The 15,670-nt window shown below is 42.7% G+C and overlaps 1 protein-coding gene and 1 long non-coding RNA gene across 2 annotated transcripts in view; one reads left to right on the forward strand and one right to left on the reverse strand.

Annotated features, from left to right (window-relative positions):
* Positions 1-15,670, forward strand: part of LOC137646006 (uncharacterized) — a 72,240-nt gene that overhangs the window by 40,561 nt on the left and 16,009 nt on the right. The window lies entirely within an intron of this gene.
* LOC137646005 (hemolymph clottable protein-like) overlaps positions 1-15,670 on the reverse strand; it is a 112,725-nt gene that overhangs the window by 9,151 nt on the left and 87,904 nt on the right. Inside the window, exons 28-32 of the mRNA XM_068379138.1 lie at positions 13,538-13,704; positions 12,837-12,980; positions 2,022-2,138; positions 1,316-1,452; positions 473-572 (exon numbers count right to left, since the gene is read on the reverse strand). Coding sequence (XP_068235239.1) covers positions 473-572; positions 1,316-1,452; positions 2,022-2,138; positions 12,837-12,980; positions 13,538-13,704 — 665 coding nt within the window. The remainder of the gene's footprint in view (positions 1-472; positions 573-1,315; positions 1,453-2,021; positions 2,139-12,836; positions 12,981-13,537; positions 13,705-15,670) is intronic.

Raw genomic sequence — 15,670 nt, forward strand, 5'->3', positions numbered from 1 at the left:
GGATGCCGTCGATAGGACCCTCTTTAGGGTTAAATCAAGATCTAAAAACACACAGACCTTGAACTCACCTAACCTGATCACAACCATATCCTACCTAGGTTTCTTCAACTGCAGGTCCAACTAAAAGTCTAAAACAAGGTCTAAAGAATACTTACAGTACGCCTTCCTCCTTAGGTGGCCGTATCCTACTTTCGTTTCAATGAAGGCACTTTAAATATACTCAAAAGTACATGTAAAGGATCAGAGTTCTGACCCTATCCTACCTTCGTTTTCTCAAATCTGTATGACCCACCGAAGTCTATAACCAGGTCTTAGGAATAGGCTACTTAGGCCTTAGACCCACCTAAGTGGGCTCTGCATGTATTGTCACTTTCTTTTCCTTAACACTGCAAGACCCTCCCAAAGTTTGAATCAAGACCAGAAGAATACTGTGTTCTTTTTTCTACATGAGTGAGACCTTACTTTACCTTACCTTAGTTTTATCAACTGTACAGGAGGTGAAAGCAAACTGGAGGCCGGTGTAGAGGGAAACTAACCAGGAATCCAAGAATGATCTTTTATTGTAGTTGAATCTGTAATATTTAGATTAATCAATAGACTGCTAATAGAATAAACACTCGTATGGTAATAATAATAAACAGGAACATGGAGCTCTTATTCACTTCAGTGTATGGTATCAGTTACTCATACAAACTAACGTATGCACAACTATACATGCTATTACTCATCTGCAGATGCAAAAGGAAATAATGATATTTCTTAAGCAATTAACAAATTCCTGATATCACAAAAGTTATTAGGTGGTGTGTTCATACGACTAATCAGGAATAATAAATAGCTTTGTAAAAGTGGGTATCTTGATCAGTAACTGGATCAAAGAAAATGGAGTGTTTATCTGTACGCAATTAATTAAATCGTCGTGGGTGATTCAGGATCTCATGGATGTTACTTCCATTACGAGTGCTTCTGTGAGTTTTTCTTGTTTTGAGGTTTAGAGAGAGAATGTGGATGAAATACTTCCTGAGCTCTTCATATAAAGAAGCTCAACCTTTCCTTGCCCTCTTTCGTAGTGTCAGCGAATGCCCTCTATTCAACTAAAGTACTGAGTTCTTGTAAATGAGTGACTATACAGCAGTGTATAGCTGGCATCTGATATGACCCCACAAGTAAAATCTAACCAAAGGGAAGAATAAGATAGTGATTGAACCTTTTATCAACAAATTGCCATTAAATCTAAGCATGCAATTTCCTTATACTTTACTACAAAAGGTAAAAGATATAATCAAATCAGAAAATATGACGATTCACACGCTACCTTTGAATATCAACAGTCTGTTCACGATGCGAGAAACCAGTCTGGGTGATAGAGATAAAGATATTGAGGAGATGGCTTTCTTCAGCTAACATAGCGAAGAAAGTAGAGGTCGCTGTATTCAACATTGGAACGATGTCCTGCAATGAAGAGCGAAAGGATAAAGTTGGAATTCTTCAAGAGTTAAATTCTGGGAACCTGATGATTGCCACGCAAGGTATTGTAAAGTGATATCGTAAATTTTAGCATTGATGTAACTAATTGTCAGTGGCTACGTTCCCCTTGGTAAGGGTAGAAGAGACTCTTTAGCTATGGTAAGCAGCTCTTCTAGGAGAAGGACACTGCAAAATCAAACCATTGTTCTCTAGTCTTGGGTAGTGTCATAGCCTCTATACCATGGCTTCCACTATCTTTGGGTTGAGTTCTCTTGCTTGAGGGTACACTCGGGCACTATTCTATCTTATTTCTCTTTCTCTTGTTTTGTTACGTTTTTATTGTTTAAATAGAAAATATTTATTTTAATGTCACTGTTCTTAAAATAGTTTACTTTTCCTTTTTTCTTTCCTCACTGGGCTATTTTCCCTGTTGGGGTCCCTATGTTGATAGAATCCTGCTTTTCAAACAAGGGTTGTAGCTTATTAAGTAACAATAATATTCGAAGGGCAATTTTGAATAAAAATAAACATTGCGAGAGGAAAGAGCAACTTACCGGATTCATATTCATATTGAATTGAGCCGATTTGAATTCTATATACTTGTAAGACTCTGGAGTGGATTTTTCATCTTTGGCTTCCTGGACCAGTGTAGTGTTGGGTTCGATGGTGCCCTGAAAGCAACGATAAACGTCATCAGAGTGATAGAAGTCAATCTGAAAATATGGTCTCTAGAACAAATGCATTATGTTCAATATTGAAAATGCATTTCTATAGTTTAGTATATCCTCACTGAATCATGATGAGAGAGAGAGAGAGAGAGAGAGAGAGAGAGAGAGAGAGAGAGAGAGAGAGAGAGAGAGAGAGAGAGATGTAATGACTTTGGAAGCAGATTTAATCTGAAAATATAATGATTACCTTAATATATAGTAAGTCATAACAAAAGAATTTTTGTAGAGAGGGAGAGAGGCAATGATTTACAGAACAATTGCATTTGAAAATGTATGTTATATATCAATTAAATTTCTCTATTTTTATGTTATAGAACCTGTGAAAAGGTTTGCTTTGAAATATTAAATATGAATGTTAAGATAAACACAGTACAGTTTTGATATGTAAAACAAAGGTTTTGTTGTATTCTAGAAAAAGTTCTCTGGTAATTTTTCGATTATCAACTCTCCTGCCTGACTTATTCTGTGATATAGAATCCCACAAGAAATTTTATAAACTTTATATAAAACGGGTGACTGATATAAAGAGACAGACGCGTTAAAAGAAACAGAAAGAAACAAAGGGGATTTTATCTCATTGTTCCTTCTTGCCTAACAATACTCAATTTTCTTTAGTGAGGCGCATTTGCACCGACTCGTAGCGGTGCCCTTTTAGCTCGGAAAAGTTTCCTGCTATCTGATTGGTTAGAATTATCTTGTCCAACCAATCAGCGATCAGGAAACTTTTCCGAGCTAAAAGGGCACCCCTGCGAGTAGGTGCAAATCTGCCTAACTATAAAGAATTGACTATAGGGACTCATGAGTTTGGTTGGTACTGCTAAGGTGCCTCAGCCCACCCTTCCCTATCTTCCATCACAAATGAAGCTCTATATGCTGACTCCCCTACTGCCGCTAATTCAACGGTCACCAAGGTGACACGAGGTAGTAGTAAGGCCCATAAGAACTGCATCACAGTCGTTATTAATTCATTTTTATTCCTATCAGTCTCTTTTCCTTCTCTCACATCTATCCTCCTGTCACCTAGGGCTTAGTTCAGTCCATCCATCCACCCATACCTTGCACTTTTCCCATCAACTCTTGCATTCATTACTTTCTTCAGCAAATAACCAATCTCCATCCTCTCTACATGGTCAAACCACCTCAACACATTCATATCCACTCTCTAGCTGCTAATTAAGTTCTCACGCCCTTTATACTTTGTTCTTAACTCTACCCAATCGAGATATACTAGCCATACTCCTCAGACACTTCATCTGGAACACATTCAGTTTCTGTCTCTCTGTCACTTTCATTTTCGACAATGCCGATCTATACATCACAGTTTGTACAACTGCTTTCTCACACAGAGCTCTCTATACATTCATCCCTAACCTTCTCTTCTTAACTACTTTCATTTCCCCAACACTTTGCATCCTTCATACATTCTCTGACATACATCTGCTTTCACCCCACCATTTGCAGCAACAACAGAACACAAATACTTAAACTGATCTACTTCCTCAAGTAACCCTCCATTCAACATGACATTTAATCTAACATCATCCTTGCTTCTTGGGCACTTCCTAACCTACCCACATTAACTCGCAATTTCCTTCTCTCAGACAACACCAAACTCTGTTACTAAATGACACAACTTATCCTTCGAGCCTGCAACCAATACAACATCATCCTCAAACAACAACTGATTTACCTCCCACTCATGATCACCCTCACCATTCAGTTTCAATCCTCGACCAAGCACTCGAGCATTTACCTCTCTTACACCTCTATCAACAAATAAACTGAACAACCTTTCTTACGCTGTTGCAGTTTTGCTATTTTGTGTGCTAAATCAATCAATAAGGCAGTGAAACATTAATACAGTGAAACATTATATGTAGATTTTACATAATCTACTTTTTTAATGTAACAGTATCTATTAGATTAATATATGATAAGTCTAAACAAAAGTCGAGAGAGAGAGAGAGAGAGAGAGAGAGAGAGAGAGAGAGAGAGAGAGAGAGAGAGAGAGAGAGAGAGAGAGAGAGAGAGAGAGAGAGGTGTGTGTAATGACTTTGGAAGCAGATTTAATCCGAAAATATAATGATTACCTTAATATATAGTAAGTCATAACAAAACAATTTTTGTAGAGAGGGAGAGAGGCAATGATTTACAGAACAATTGCATTTGAAAATATATGTTATATATCAATTAAATTTCTCTATTTTTCAATATTAACCTTACCCGGTGATCATGTAGCTGTCAGCTCTGCTGCCCGACAGAAAAAACCTACGGACGGAATACGCCAGCGATCGCTATACAGGTTGGGGTGTACATCAACAGCGCCATCTGTCGAGTAGGTACTCAAGTACTTCATGTCAACACAGAACCAATTTTCTCTCTGTCGTGCCACCGGCAAGACCTACTAAATACGCTGTTGTTTTCTGGATTGATTTTCACGTTATTTGGTGAAGTATTCTTTCTGGTTATTAGCTTTCGCTGTGCAGAAATTATCCTCAATACTTTCTCGCATTCTTTTATTAGATTTTGGATTATTTGTTGACGACTTGGATAGATTTTGGATTCCCCCCTTTGACTAATTCAAGATGTCTGACCCTGCTCAAGTCCCCAAGTACAGGAAGTGTAGCGCTAGGGACTGTTCTAGGCGTCTTCCGAAGGCCTCTATCGATCCGCACACCGTTTGTTCCAATTGTAGGGGTAAAGCCTGTCAATTGGAAGATCGATGTGAGGAATGCGTTGGGCTTTCGGAATTCGATTTTCAAGAATTCCTGAAATATGCACGTAGCCTAGAGAAGGATAGGATCAGGAGGAGTTCGTCTCGCTCAATTGATTTTTCCTCTCCCCATGCCCCACAACCTATTCCTTCCCCTGTAGTGGTTACACCCGACCCTCCTGCTAGCTCTCATCAACCTTCGATGGCAGATATGATGCGTGCCATTCAGGCTCTAGGTGAGAGAGTCGAGTCATTGGCGAATGACCGCAATCAACTCATGGCTGACGTCAGGGAGTTGAAAGGTAAAAGTGCAGTGGGAAGTGAAGTGAGTGTCAGTGCAGTGAAAAGTGTCAGTGTTACGCATGAGGGTGCGTCTGTTCGTGCCTGTCGTCCTCCCAGTCCGGGACCTCTTGCAAGCTCCCAAGCCCAGGGGAGAAGCAATGTCGTACGACCAAAGGATTCGACAGGCTTTAATCAGCGGACAGACGTTCCCTCCGTGGTTGAGGACGTATCTTGCCGAGATCGTCCCACCCACAAGAAGACGAGGGAGCCCGTTCATTCCTCGTCTGCGGAAGAGGTTTCTCGCCAGAAACGCTGGACCAAGGTCTCACGACCTCTCAAACGCAAGGTCCCTTCCGAGCGAGTCCAACGGCCCAGGTGTAGCCACTGGGTCAGTTCGGACTCGCTGCAGTCCTCTGACGACTGCACACCTCCTAAGAGAGGTAAAGTGGTACCGCAGCAGGCAATCACTCCGTCTGTTGCCGCACCAGCTGCTGTAGACCCTAAGTGGTCTTTGCTGCAGTCTATGCAGACTCAGCTAGCTTCCTTTATGCAGGAGTATCGTGCGGAGAAGGTTGACGCTGCACCCGTTAGCCTACAACCAGCCACGGTTGTGCGCCCAGCTGACGCTGAGGCTGCCTGCTCCCACACTCCGGCTGTGAGAGCTCCACCACCTATGCGCAGTCGACCCTGCCAGACGCAAGTTGACGTTCGCCGACGGGCGGAACCCTCCGTTGACGTGCGTGAGCTACCACAACAACAGGAGGGTGGAGTCAAGCTGCCGTGTTTTGACGCGGTGCGTCAGCCTCCGCAACCCACGGTGGTCTCCACTATGCGCCACCACTCAGCTTTGGTTGTTGCCAGTTCTCAGACTGACCAACAGCGGCATGACGTTGGATCCAGTGTAGCTACGCATGCAGCCGTGCTGCCGGACTCAGCCGTCCAGCTTTTATCTACTCCTTTGCCGCTTCCTCCTCAGCATTCAGACGATGGACTCTCTGATGACGACGAAGCTGCTCATCTTGACGACCAACACTCAGACATCGATGAACCCAAGACTACGCCTCCCTCCTTAGACTTTAGGAAAGTGCTTGCGCTGTTTAAGGATTTATATCCGGACCAGTTTGTGTCTGCAGCTCCACGCTCACCTCCCTCTGAGTTCGCTTTAGGCATGCAGTCAGCAGCTCCTGCCTTTACGAAGCTCGTACTCGCTCGCTCGTCCAAGAGAGCTTTAAGGGTACTGGGAGAGTGGTTGCAGGCCAAAAAGCAACTTGGGAAGACATCCTTCATGTTTCCCCCGGCCAAGCTTGCTTCCAGATCTAGCGTCTGGTATGCCACGGGAGAGGTTCTCGGCTTGGGAGTTCCTGCCTCTGCCCAGGGCGACTTCTCAAGTCTGGTAGACTCTCCCCGCAGGCTGGCTATGAGACGCTCCAAGATTTGCTGGACTCCTTCGGACATGGACCATCTTATGAAGGGAGCTTTCCGTGCATTCGAGGTCTTTAACTTCCTGGACTGGTGTTTGGGAGCGTTGAGCAGGAAGACCTCCCCTTCTGATAAGGAATCTTCCATGCTCATCATGTCCTGCATGGACAAAGCCATACGGGATGGGTCTAGCGAGCTTGCGGCTTCTTTCGTGTCTTGGGTTCTCAAGAAGCGGGATCACCTTTGCTCCTTCTTGTCAGCGGGAGTCACCCCATGTCAGAAGTCGGAACTGATGTTTGCTCCGCTTTCGAAGTGTCTCTTCCCTGAAGAGTTGATCAAGGAGATTGCCGCCTCCTTGATCCAGAAAGACACTCATGACCTGGTGGCGTCATCCGCACGCAAAGCCACCTCTTTACCTTCCGTGCCTAGACCCAGGATGGACACACCAGCGTCAAGGTTCATTCCGCCCTTTCGTGGCAGAGCCTCCAGCAGAGGAGGTACTCGTGCCGAAAGTCAACGTGGCAACAAGAAGAAGGGTTCCAAGTCCTCTAGAGGCAGAGTCTGACTGCCACCTTCTTCAGACAGCAGTGGGAGCCAGGCTCAAGAACTACTGGCAGGCCTGGGAGAACAGGGGCGCAGACGCACAGTCTGTGAAGTTACTCAGAGAGGGGTACAGGATTCCATTCTTGCGCAAGCCCCCTCTAGCAACAACTCCCATCGACCTCTCTCCCAGGTACAGAGAGGAGGACAAGAGGCTAGCTTTACAGCAAGAGGTGTCTCTCTTACTACAAAAGGGAGCGGTAGTCATAGTCCGGGACCATCAATCCCCGGGCTTCTACAACCGTCTCTTCTTAGTGGCGAAGAAGACAGGAGGGTGGAGACCGGCGCTAGACGTCAGTGCTCTGAATGTCTTTGTCAAAAAGCAGACGTTCACCATGGAGACGACAAAGTCGGTTCTAGCATCGGTCAGGAAGGAAGACTGGATGGTCTCGTTAGACCTAAAGGACGCGTACTTTCACGTCCCCATCCACCCAGATTCCCAACCTTTTCTAAGGTTCGTTTTCGGGAAGATGGTATACCAGTTCCAAGCCCTGTGCTTTGGCCTAAGCACGGCACCTCTAGTGTTTACCAAACTGATGAGGAATATTGCCAAATTCCTGCATTTAGCAGACATCAGAGCCTCCCTCTATTTGGACGACTGGCTTTTAAGAGCTGCGTCAAGTCGTCGCTGTCTGGAGAATCTAAAATGGACTCTGGATCTGACCAAGGAATTGGGTCTCCTGGTCAATATGGAAAAGTCCCAACTCGTCCCATCCCAAACTATAGTATACCTAGGTATGGAGATTCAGAGTCAAGCTTTTCGGGCTTTTCCGTCGGCCCCCAGAATCAGTCAAGCCCAAGAATGCATCCAGAGCATGCTGAAGAAGAACCGATGTTCAGTCAGACAGTGGATGAGTCTGATAGGGACGCTTTCATCGCTGGACCAGTTCATCGCGTTAGGGAGACTCCACCTCCGAACCCTTCAGTTTCACCTAGCTGCTCACTGGAGAAAGGACAAGACGCTAGAAGCGGTCTCGGTTCCTATTTCCGAGAAGATGAAGTCTTCACTGACTTGGTGGAAGAACAACATTCTTCTCAGGGAGGGTCTGCCACTGGCTGTTCAGACCCCCGACCACCTTCTCTTCTCGGACGCATCAGACACGGGCTGGGGTGCGACACTGGACGGTCGGGAATGCTCGGGCACGTGGAATTCGGATCAAAGAGTGCTGCACATCAACTGCAAGGAGCTACTGGCAGTTCATCTGGCCTTGAGAAGCTTCAAGTCCCTCCTTCTAGGCAAGGTGGTGGAGGTGAACTCCGACAACACCACAGCCTTGGCGTACATCTCCAAGCAAGGAGGGACTCATTCGATGACGTTGTACGAGATCGCAAGGGACCTCCTCACCTGGTCAAGAGATCGAAACATATCCCTAGTAACGAGGTTCATTCAAGGCGACATGAATGTCATGGCAGACCGCCTCAGCCGGAAGGGTCAAATCATCCCAACAGAGTGGACCCTTCACAAGAATGTTTGCAACAGACTATGGGCCTTGTGGGGTCAGCTTACCATAGATCTGTTCGCTACCTCGATGACCAAGAGGCTCCCAAATTATTGCTCACCGATTCCGGACCCAGCAGCAGTTCATATAGATGCCTTTCTTCTGGATTGGTCCCATCTAGACCTTTATGCTTTCCCCCCGTTCAAGATTGTCAACAGAGTACTGCAGAAGTTCGCCTCTCACGAAGGGACAAGGTTGACGTTGGTTGCTCCCCTCTGGCTCGCGAGAGAATGGTTCACCGAGGTACTGCAATGGCTAGTAGACGTTCCCAGAACACTTCCTCTAAGAGTGGACCTTCTGCGTCAGCCGCATGTAAAGAAGGTACACCCAAGCCTCCACGCTCTTCGTCTGACTGCCTTCAGACTATCGAAAGACTCTCAAGAGCTAGAGGCTTTTCGAAGGAGGCAGCCAGAGCGATTGCTAGAGCGAGGAGGACATCCACTCTCAAAGTCTACCAGTCAAAGTGGGAAGTCTTCCGAAGCTGGTGCAAGGCGAATTCAGTATCCTCAACCAGTACCTCTGTAACTCAGATAGCTGACTTCCTTTTACACCTAAGGAAGGAAAGATCCCTTTCAGCTCCCACGATCAAAGGTTACAGAAGCATGTTGGCAGCAGTCTTCCGTCACAGAGGCTTAGATCTTTCCAACAACAAAGATCTACAGGACCTCCTTAAGTCTTTTGAGACCTCGAAGTAGCGTCGGTTGGCCACACCAGGTTGGAACTTAGACGTGGTTTTAAGGTTCCTTATGTCAGCAAGGTTCGAACCGCTTCAATCAGCCTCTTTTAAAGATCTCACTTTGAAGACACTTTTCCTCGTCTGCTTAGCAACAGCTAAAAGAGTCGGTGAGATACACGCCTTCAGCAGGAACATAGGATTTACATCTGAAACGGCTACATGTTCCTTACAGCTTGGTTTTTTAGCCAAAAACGAACTCCCTTCTCGTCCTTGGCCCAAATCGTTCGAGATTCCAAGCCTGTCCAGTTTAGTTGGAAATGAACAAGAAAGAGTCCTATGCCCAGTAAGAGCTCTTAAGTACTATTTAAGACGTACTAAACCATTACGAGGACAATCAGAAGCTTTATGGTGCTCTATTAAGAAACCTTCTTTACCGATGTCGAAGAACGCAGTTTCTTATTATATCAGACTTTTGATTAGAGAAGCTCATTCTCATCTGAATGAGGAAGACCATGCTTTGCTGAAGGTAAGGACACATGAAGTTAGAGCTGTCGCAACTTCAGTGGCCTTCAAACAAAACAGATCTCTGCAGAGTGTAATGGATGCAACCTATTGGAGAAGCAAGTCAGTGTTCGCATCATTTTACCTTAAAGATGTCCAGTCTCTTTACGAGAACTGCTACACCCTGGGACCATTCGTAGCGGCGAGTGCAGTAGTAGGTGAGGGCTCAACCACTACATTCCCATAATCCCATAACCTTTTTTAATCTTTCTCTTGAAATGTTTTTATTGTTGTTTTTGGGTTGTACGGAAGGCTAAGAAGCCTTTCGCATCCTGGTTGATTTGGCGGGTGGTCAAATTCTTTTCTTGAGAAGCGCCTAGATTAGAGGTTGTGATGAGGTCCTTTAGTATGGGTTGCAACCCTTCATACTTCAGCTCCTAGGAGTCGCTCAGCATCCTATGAGGATCGCGAGGCTCAGTAAGGAAGACGTACTTAAAAAGGCAGAGTAATTGTTCAAGTCGACTTCCTTACCAGGTACTTATTAATTTTGTTTGTTATTTTGAATAACTGCTAAAATGAAATACGGAATACTTAGCTTTTAATGTTAACATGTATGCTGGTCTCTACCCACCCCCCTGTGTGTGAATCAGCTACATGATCACCGGGTAAGGTTAATATTGAAAAATGTTATTTTCATTAGTAAAATAAATTTTTGAATATACTTACCCGGTGATCATGAATTAAAGGACCCACCCTTCCTCCCCAATAGAGACCCAGTGGACCGAGGAGAAAATTGGTTCTGTGTTGACATGAAGTACTTGAGTACCTACTCGACAGATGGCGCTGTTGATGTACACCCCCACCTGTATAGCGATCGCTGGCGTATTCCGTCCGTAGGTTTTTTCTGTCGGGCAGCAGAGCTGACAGCTACATGATCACCGGGTAAGTATATTCAAAAATTTATTTTACTAATGAAAATAACATTTTTATGTTATAGAACCTGTGAAAAGGTTTGCTTTGAAATATTAAATATGAATGTTAAGATAAACACAGTACAGTTTTGATATGTAAAACAAAGGTTTTGTTGTATTCTAGAAAAAGTTCTCTGGTAATTTTTCGATTATCAATTCTCCTGCCTGACTTATTCTGTGATATAGAATCCCACAAGAAATTTTATAAACTTTATATAAAACGGGTGACTGATATAAAGAGACAGACGCGTTAAAAGAAACAGAAAGAAACAAAGGGGATTTTATCTCATTGTTCCTTCTTGCCTAACTATACTCAATTTTCTTTAGTGAGGCGCATTTGCACCGACTCGTAGCGGTGCCCTTTTAGCTCGGAAAAGTTTTCTGCTATCTGATTGGTTAGAATTATCTTGTCCAACCAATCAGCGATCAGGAAACTTTTCCGAGCTAAAAGGGCACCCCTGCGAGTAGGTGCAAATCTGCCTAACTATAAAGAATTGACTATAGGGACTCATGAGTTTGGTTGGTACTGCTAAGGTGCCTCAGCCCACCCTTCCCTATCTTCCATCACAAATGAAGCTTTATATGCTGACTCCCCTACTGCCGCTAATTCAACGGTCACCAAGGTGACACGAGGTAGTAGTAAGGCCCATAAGAACTGCATCACAATCGTTATTAATTCACTTTTATTCCTATCAGTCTCTTTTCCTTCTCTCACATCTATCCTCCTGTCACCTAGGGCTTAGTTCAGTCCATCCATCCACCCATACCTTGCACTTTTCCCATCAACTCTTGCATTCATTACTTTCTTCAGCAAATAACCAATCTCCATCCTCTCTACATGGTCAAACCACCTCAACACATTCATATCCACTCTCTAGCTGCTAATTAAGTTCTCACGCCCTTAATACTTTGTTCTTAACTCTACCCAATCGAGATATACTAGCCATACTCCTCAGACACTTCATCTGGAACACATTCAGTTTCTGTCTCTCTGTCACTTTCATTTTCGACAATGCCGATCTATATATCACAGTTTGTACACACAGAGCTCTCTATACATTCATCCCTAACCTTCTCTTCTTAACTACTTTCATTTCCCCAACACTTTGCATCCTTCATACATTCTCTGACATACATCTGCTTTCACCCCACCATTTGCAGCAACAACAGAACACAAATACTTAAACTGATCTACTTCCTCAAGTAACCCTCCATTCAACATGACATTTAATCTAACATCATCCTTGCTTCTTGGGCACTTCCTAACCTACCCACATTAACTCGCAATTTCCTTCTCTCAGACAACACCAAACTCTGTTACTAAATGACACAACTTATCCTTCGAGCCTGCAACCAATACAACATCATCCTCAAACAACAACTGATTTACCTCCCACTCATGATCACCCTCACCATTCAGTTTCAATCCTCGACCAAGCACTCGAGCATTTACCTCTCTTACACCTCTATCAACAAATAAACTGAACAACCTTTCTTACGCTGTTGCAGTTTTGCTATTTTGTGTGCTAAATCAATCAATAAGGCAGTGAAACATTAATACAGTGAAACATTATATGTAGATTTTACATAATCTACTTTTTTAATGTAACAGTATCTATTAGATTAATATATGATAAGTCTAAACAAAAGACGAGAGAGAGAGAGAGAGAGAGAGAGAGAGAGAGAGAGAGAGAGAGAGAGAGAGAGAGAGAGAGAGAGAGAGAGAGATTGATTTATTTTGAAAATATATTTATTAAGCTAACACTACTAATTTATAACGAAAGACTAGTAAGAGAGAGAGAGAGAGAGAGGGTGGTAATGATAGGGAAAAATTATTTTGAAAATATAACTATTAGATAAACACGTATTAGTTTATAAAAGAAGAGAGAGAGAGAGAGAGAGAGAGAGAGAGAGAGAGAGAGAGAGAGAGAGAGAGAGAGAGAGAGAGAGAGAGAGAGAGGTATGCATAATAGGGTGAACCTTGAATTCCCAGGCTGGTTTCGATTTGCAGGTGTCGGTATGAATTTGGGAAAGGACTTGAACAGACAAATCACTCTTGAGGATTTCCTCCCTGTCCGTGAACAGCGGGTGGGAGGGGGTTTCAACTTGTGCCTTGAAGCAAATCTGAAAGTAGAAGGAGTAGATGGGCTAGATTTTTATGTGGCAGAAATTTTCGTATCAGGAAATTATTCATTATTGAGTTAACTGAGGTGCTTCTGCAGTTATGTGTTTCATCGAGGCCAAATTACACGATTAAGTTGCTTTTCTGGCTTTTATAGGATATTGTGACTGTAATTTGAAAATTGAATAGCAATTAAGAGAATATCAAAGTAAAATAATTGCTAGTGTATGCCAGACAATTGATAAACTCGCCTAATAATCGTTGTGATCAGGACACTCACAAAAGATTACAAATATTAGTCAAAATAGGCCCCATAGCAGAAGATTCCAAAGAACTCGAAATTCACTGTAAATACTGTACAGGTATGTGTCTGCCTGATAAACTAAGGATTAAAGGTGTCAAGATTCAGTTCTAATTTCATCTGAAAAGATACACATCAGAACGTCAGCTAGGCAATAGGGTGCCCAACTATACCAGTAACACCAATGTCCCTGTTTCCGATACTTTCGTATTCCCAGATGAATTTAATGATTCAGAAAGTGACTGGTGTTTTCCTAACCGGCTGTGCAAGTAGCCCATTCACAGAGTCGATCTCGACCCCCAAGTGACGCAGATATCGGTAACGTTGGCGGCTGCTCTCTGCACTGCTCATCAGGATGGAGGCTCTGTAGGTCACGGGATGCGAATCCTTCACTTCCGCAGAGACTGAGATCACTCGGTGTTTTCCTAGGTAGAATAAGCATGGGATTTACATTGGGATAATTGTAACCTTGTGCCTAGATATCCCTATATATCCAACAAGGAGACGTTTTTTCTTACAAGGGTTGGCTATTTAATAAAAAAAAACAGTTCACCTCCTTAATCCCCCTTCAACCGGTGGATCAAGTGTGACACCAGTAAAAAAATACCACATCATAACCCGTTTTTTAACCTATACAGAAGGCTGAGCAGCATAATATTTTATGTACATAAACATTTACAAATATGCATACTGTATATATTTACATGAGTACATAAACACATGCACATTTTATTTTATATATATATATATATATATATATATATATATATATATATATATATATATATATATATATATGTAGATATCTATATCTTTCGCCCTCAAAGTCCTTACGTATATCAGGGTCGGTTGCTTTTATTACGGTATCTTCTTCCATTAGTCCACCCCAACCCATATCCGTTGACCCCCCCACACTCCTCTCCATCACTTGGATATTCTTAGTTCTCCGAATTGGTTCCACTTTCTCTCTGATTATTACATGACTAAAGTATCTCAGACGAGCTTCCCTAGAATTATCTTTTACATTACATCATCATCATCTCCTGCTACGCCTATTGACGCAAAGGGCCTCAGTTAGATTTCGCCAGTCGTCTCTATCTTGAGCTTTTAAATCAAGCACCAGCTCCTCATTGCCACACTGAAATTAAAACTGAAAGCACTCCACATAAATGTGGATAGAATACCTACGTTTGATATAATCAAGCTTCTAGAAGATACGCACAGAGAAACATTTGCAATTGAATATAGGAATCAATTTGCAGTCTTAAAGACTTTCAAGACATTATATATAACACACATCCTTCTTATATCTTGACTCTCCCTCCTTGCCAGGAGTGATATTGAAGCAATCCATCTCAATCCTCATCTCATTTCTTTCTAACAGTCCCTCTTCTTCCCTTAAGTGTCTAATATTCTCTCCTATATAATAGTTTGGGTTTGACAATTGTCTTACAGATTCTCATATTGCTTCTTAATGGCATTTTTTTTGTCTAAAACAACTCCAGTACCCTTCTCTTTATTTTTGCCATTTTTCTTTCATTCTGTCTCTGCTTTTTCAGTACCACCCTCCTCTGTTATCATTAATCCACAGTAGTTAATCTAATTGTTCTGTTTAAGTACTACCATTTACCGCTTGAATGTTTACTTCTTCATGTCCTTCTGAATTACTAACCTTTAGCTCTGTCTTTACAATGTCCACTTTCAATCCTTTCCTTTTTAAGGCTCCTTTCCATGCTAAAATCCTTTCTTGAAGTACTTTCAGTGTCAGCTATAATGAGTAACTAAATCATTAGCAAACTTAGGTTCCCATAGTTCTGCATTGTTCCTTAATTTTGATGACAAAGCATCTGTAGCGACAAGGAGCAGGAATAGACTCAGAGGCGATAACTGATGAAGGTCGACCTACACAGAGAATGAATCAATCTCCCCATTTTGTCTGTACTGTATGGGGGTTCTTGCACTCTCATACATCATCCTCACTAATATACCAAATTATCCCGCACTCTTCTCTTTCTTAAACACCAGTTGACATGTAAACTTTCTTGTTACCTTCTAGATACTTCCCATAGACTTGTCTTACTATATCGATAGTATCCGTTGTGCTCTCTCTTATCATACACCCAAACTGCTGCTCATGTATACTTACAGCATTCTCACCCATCCTGAATAACAAATATGGTATTCTCCTTAGTATTTTGGATATATGTTCAAAAAGCTTTATTCCTCTGTTGTTCCAACAGTTTAGCAAGCATTATTTTTGTTCATATAATTCAATAATTCAATCATCCAACCATCTCCCCCATCCACTGACATTTCCTCTACAGTCCAGGTAATTTCCAACTGTGTGTGCACCCACTCTTTGCCTAGATTTCCCAGTGCCTTAATCATTCC

The sequence above is a fragment of the Palaemon carinicauda genome, chromosome 8 (genome assembly GCF_036898095.1).
Source record: "Palaemon carinicauda isolate YSFRI2023 chromosome 8, ASM3689809v2, whole genome shotgun sequence".
Taxonomy (NCBI): domain Eukaryota; kingdom Metazoa; phylum Arthropoda; class Malacostraca; order Decapoda; family Palaemonidae; genus Palaemon; species Palaemon carinicauda.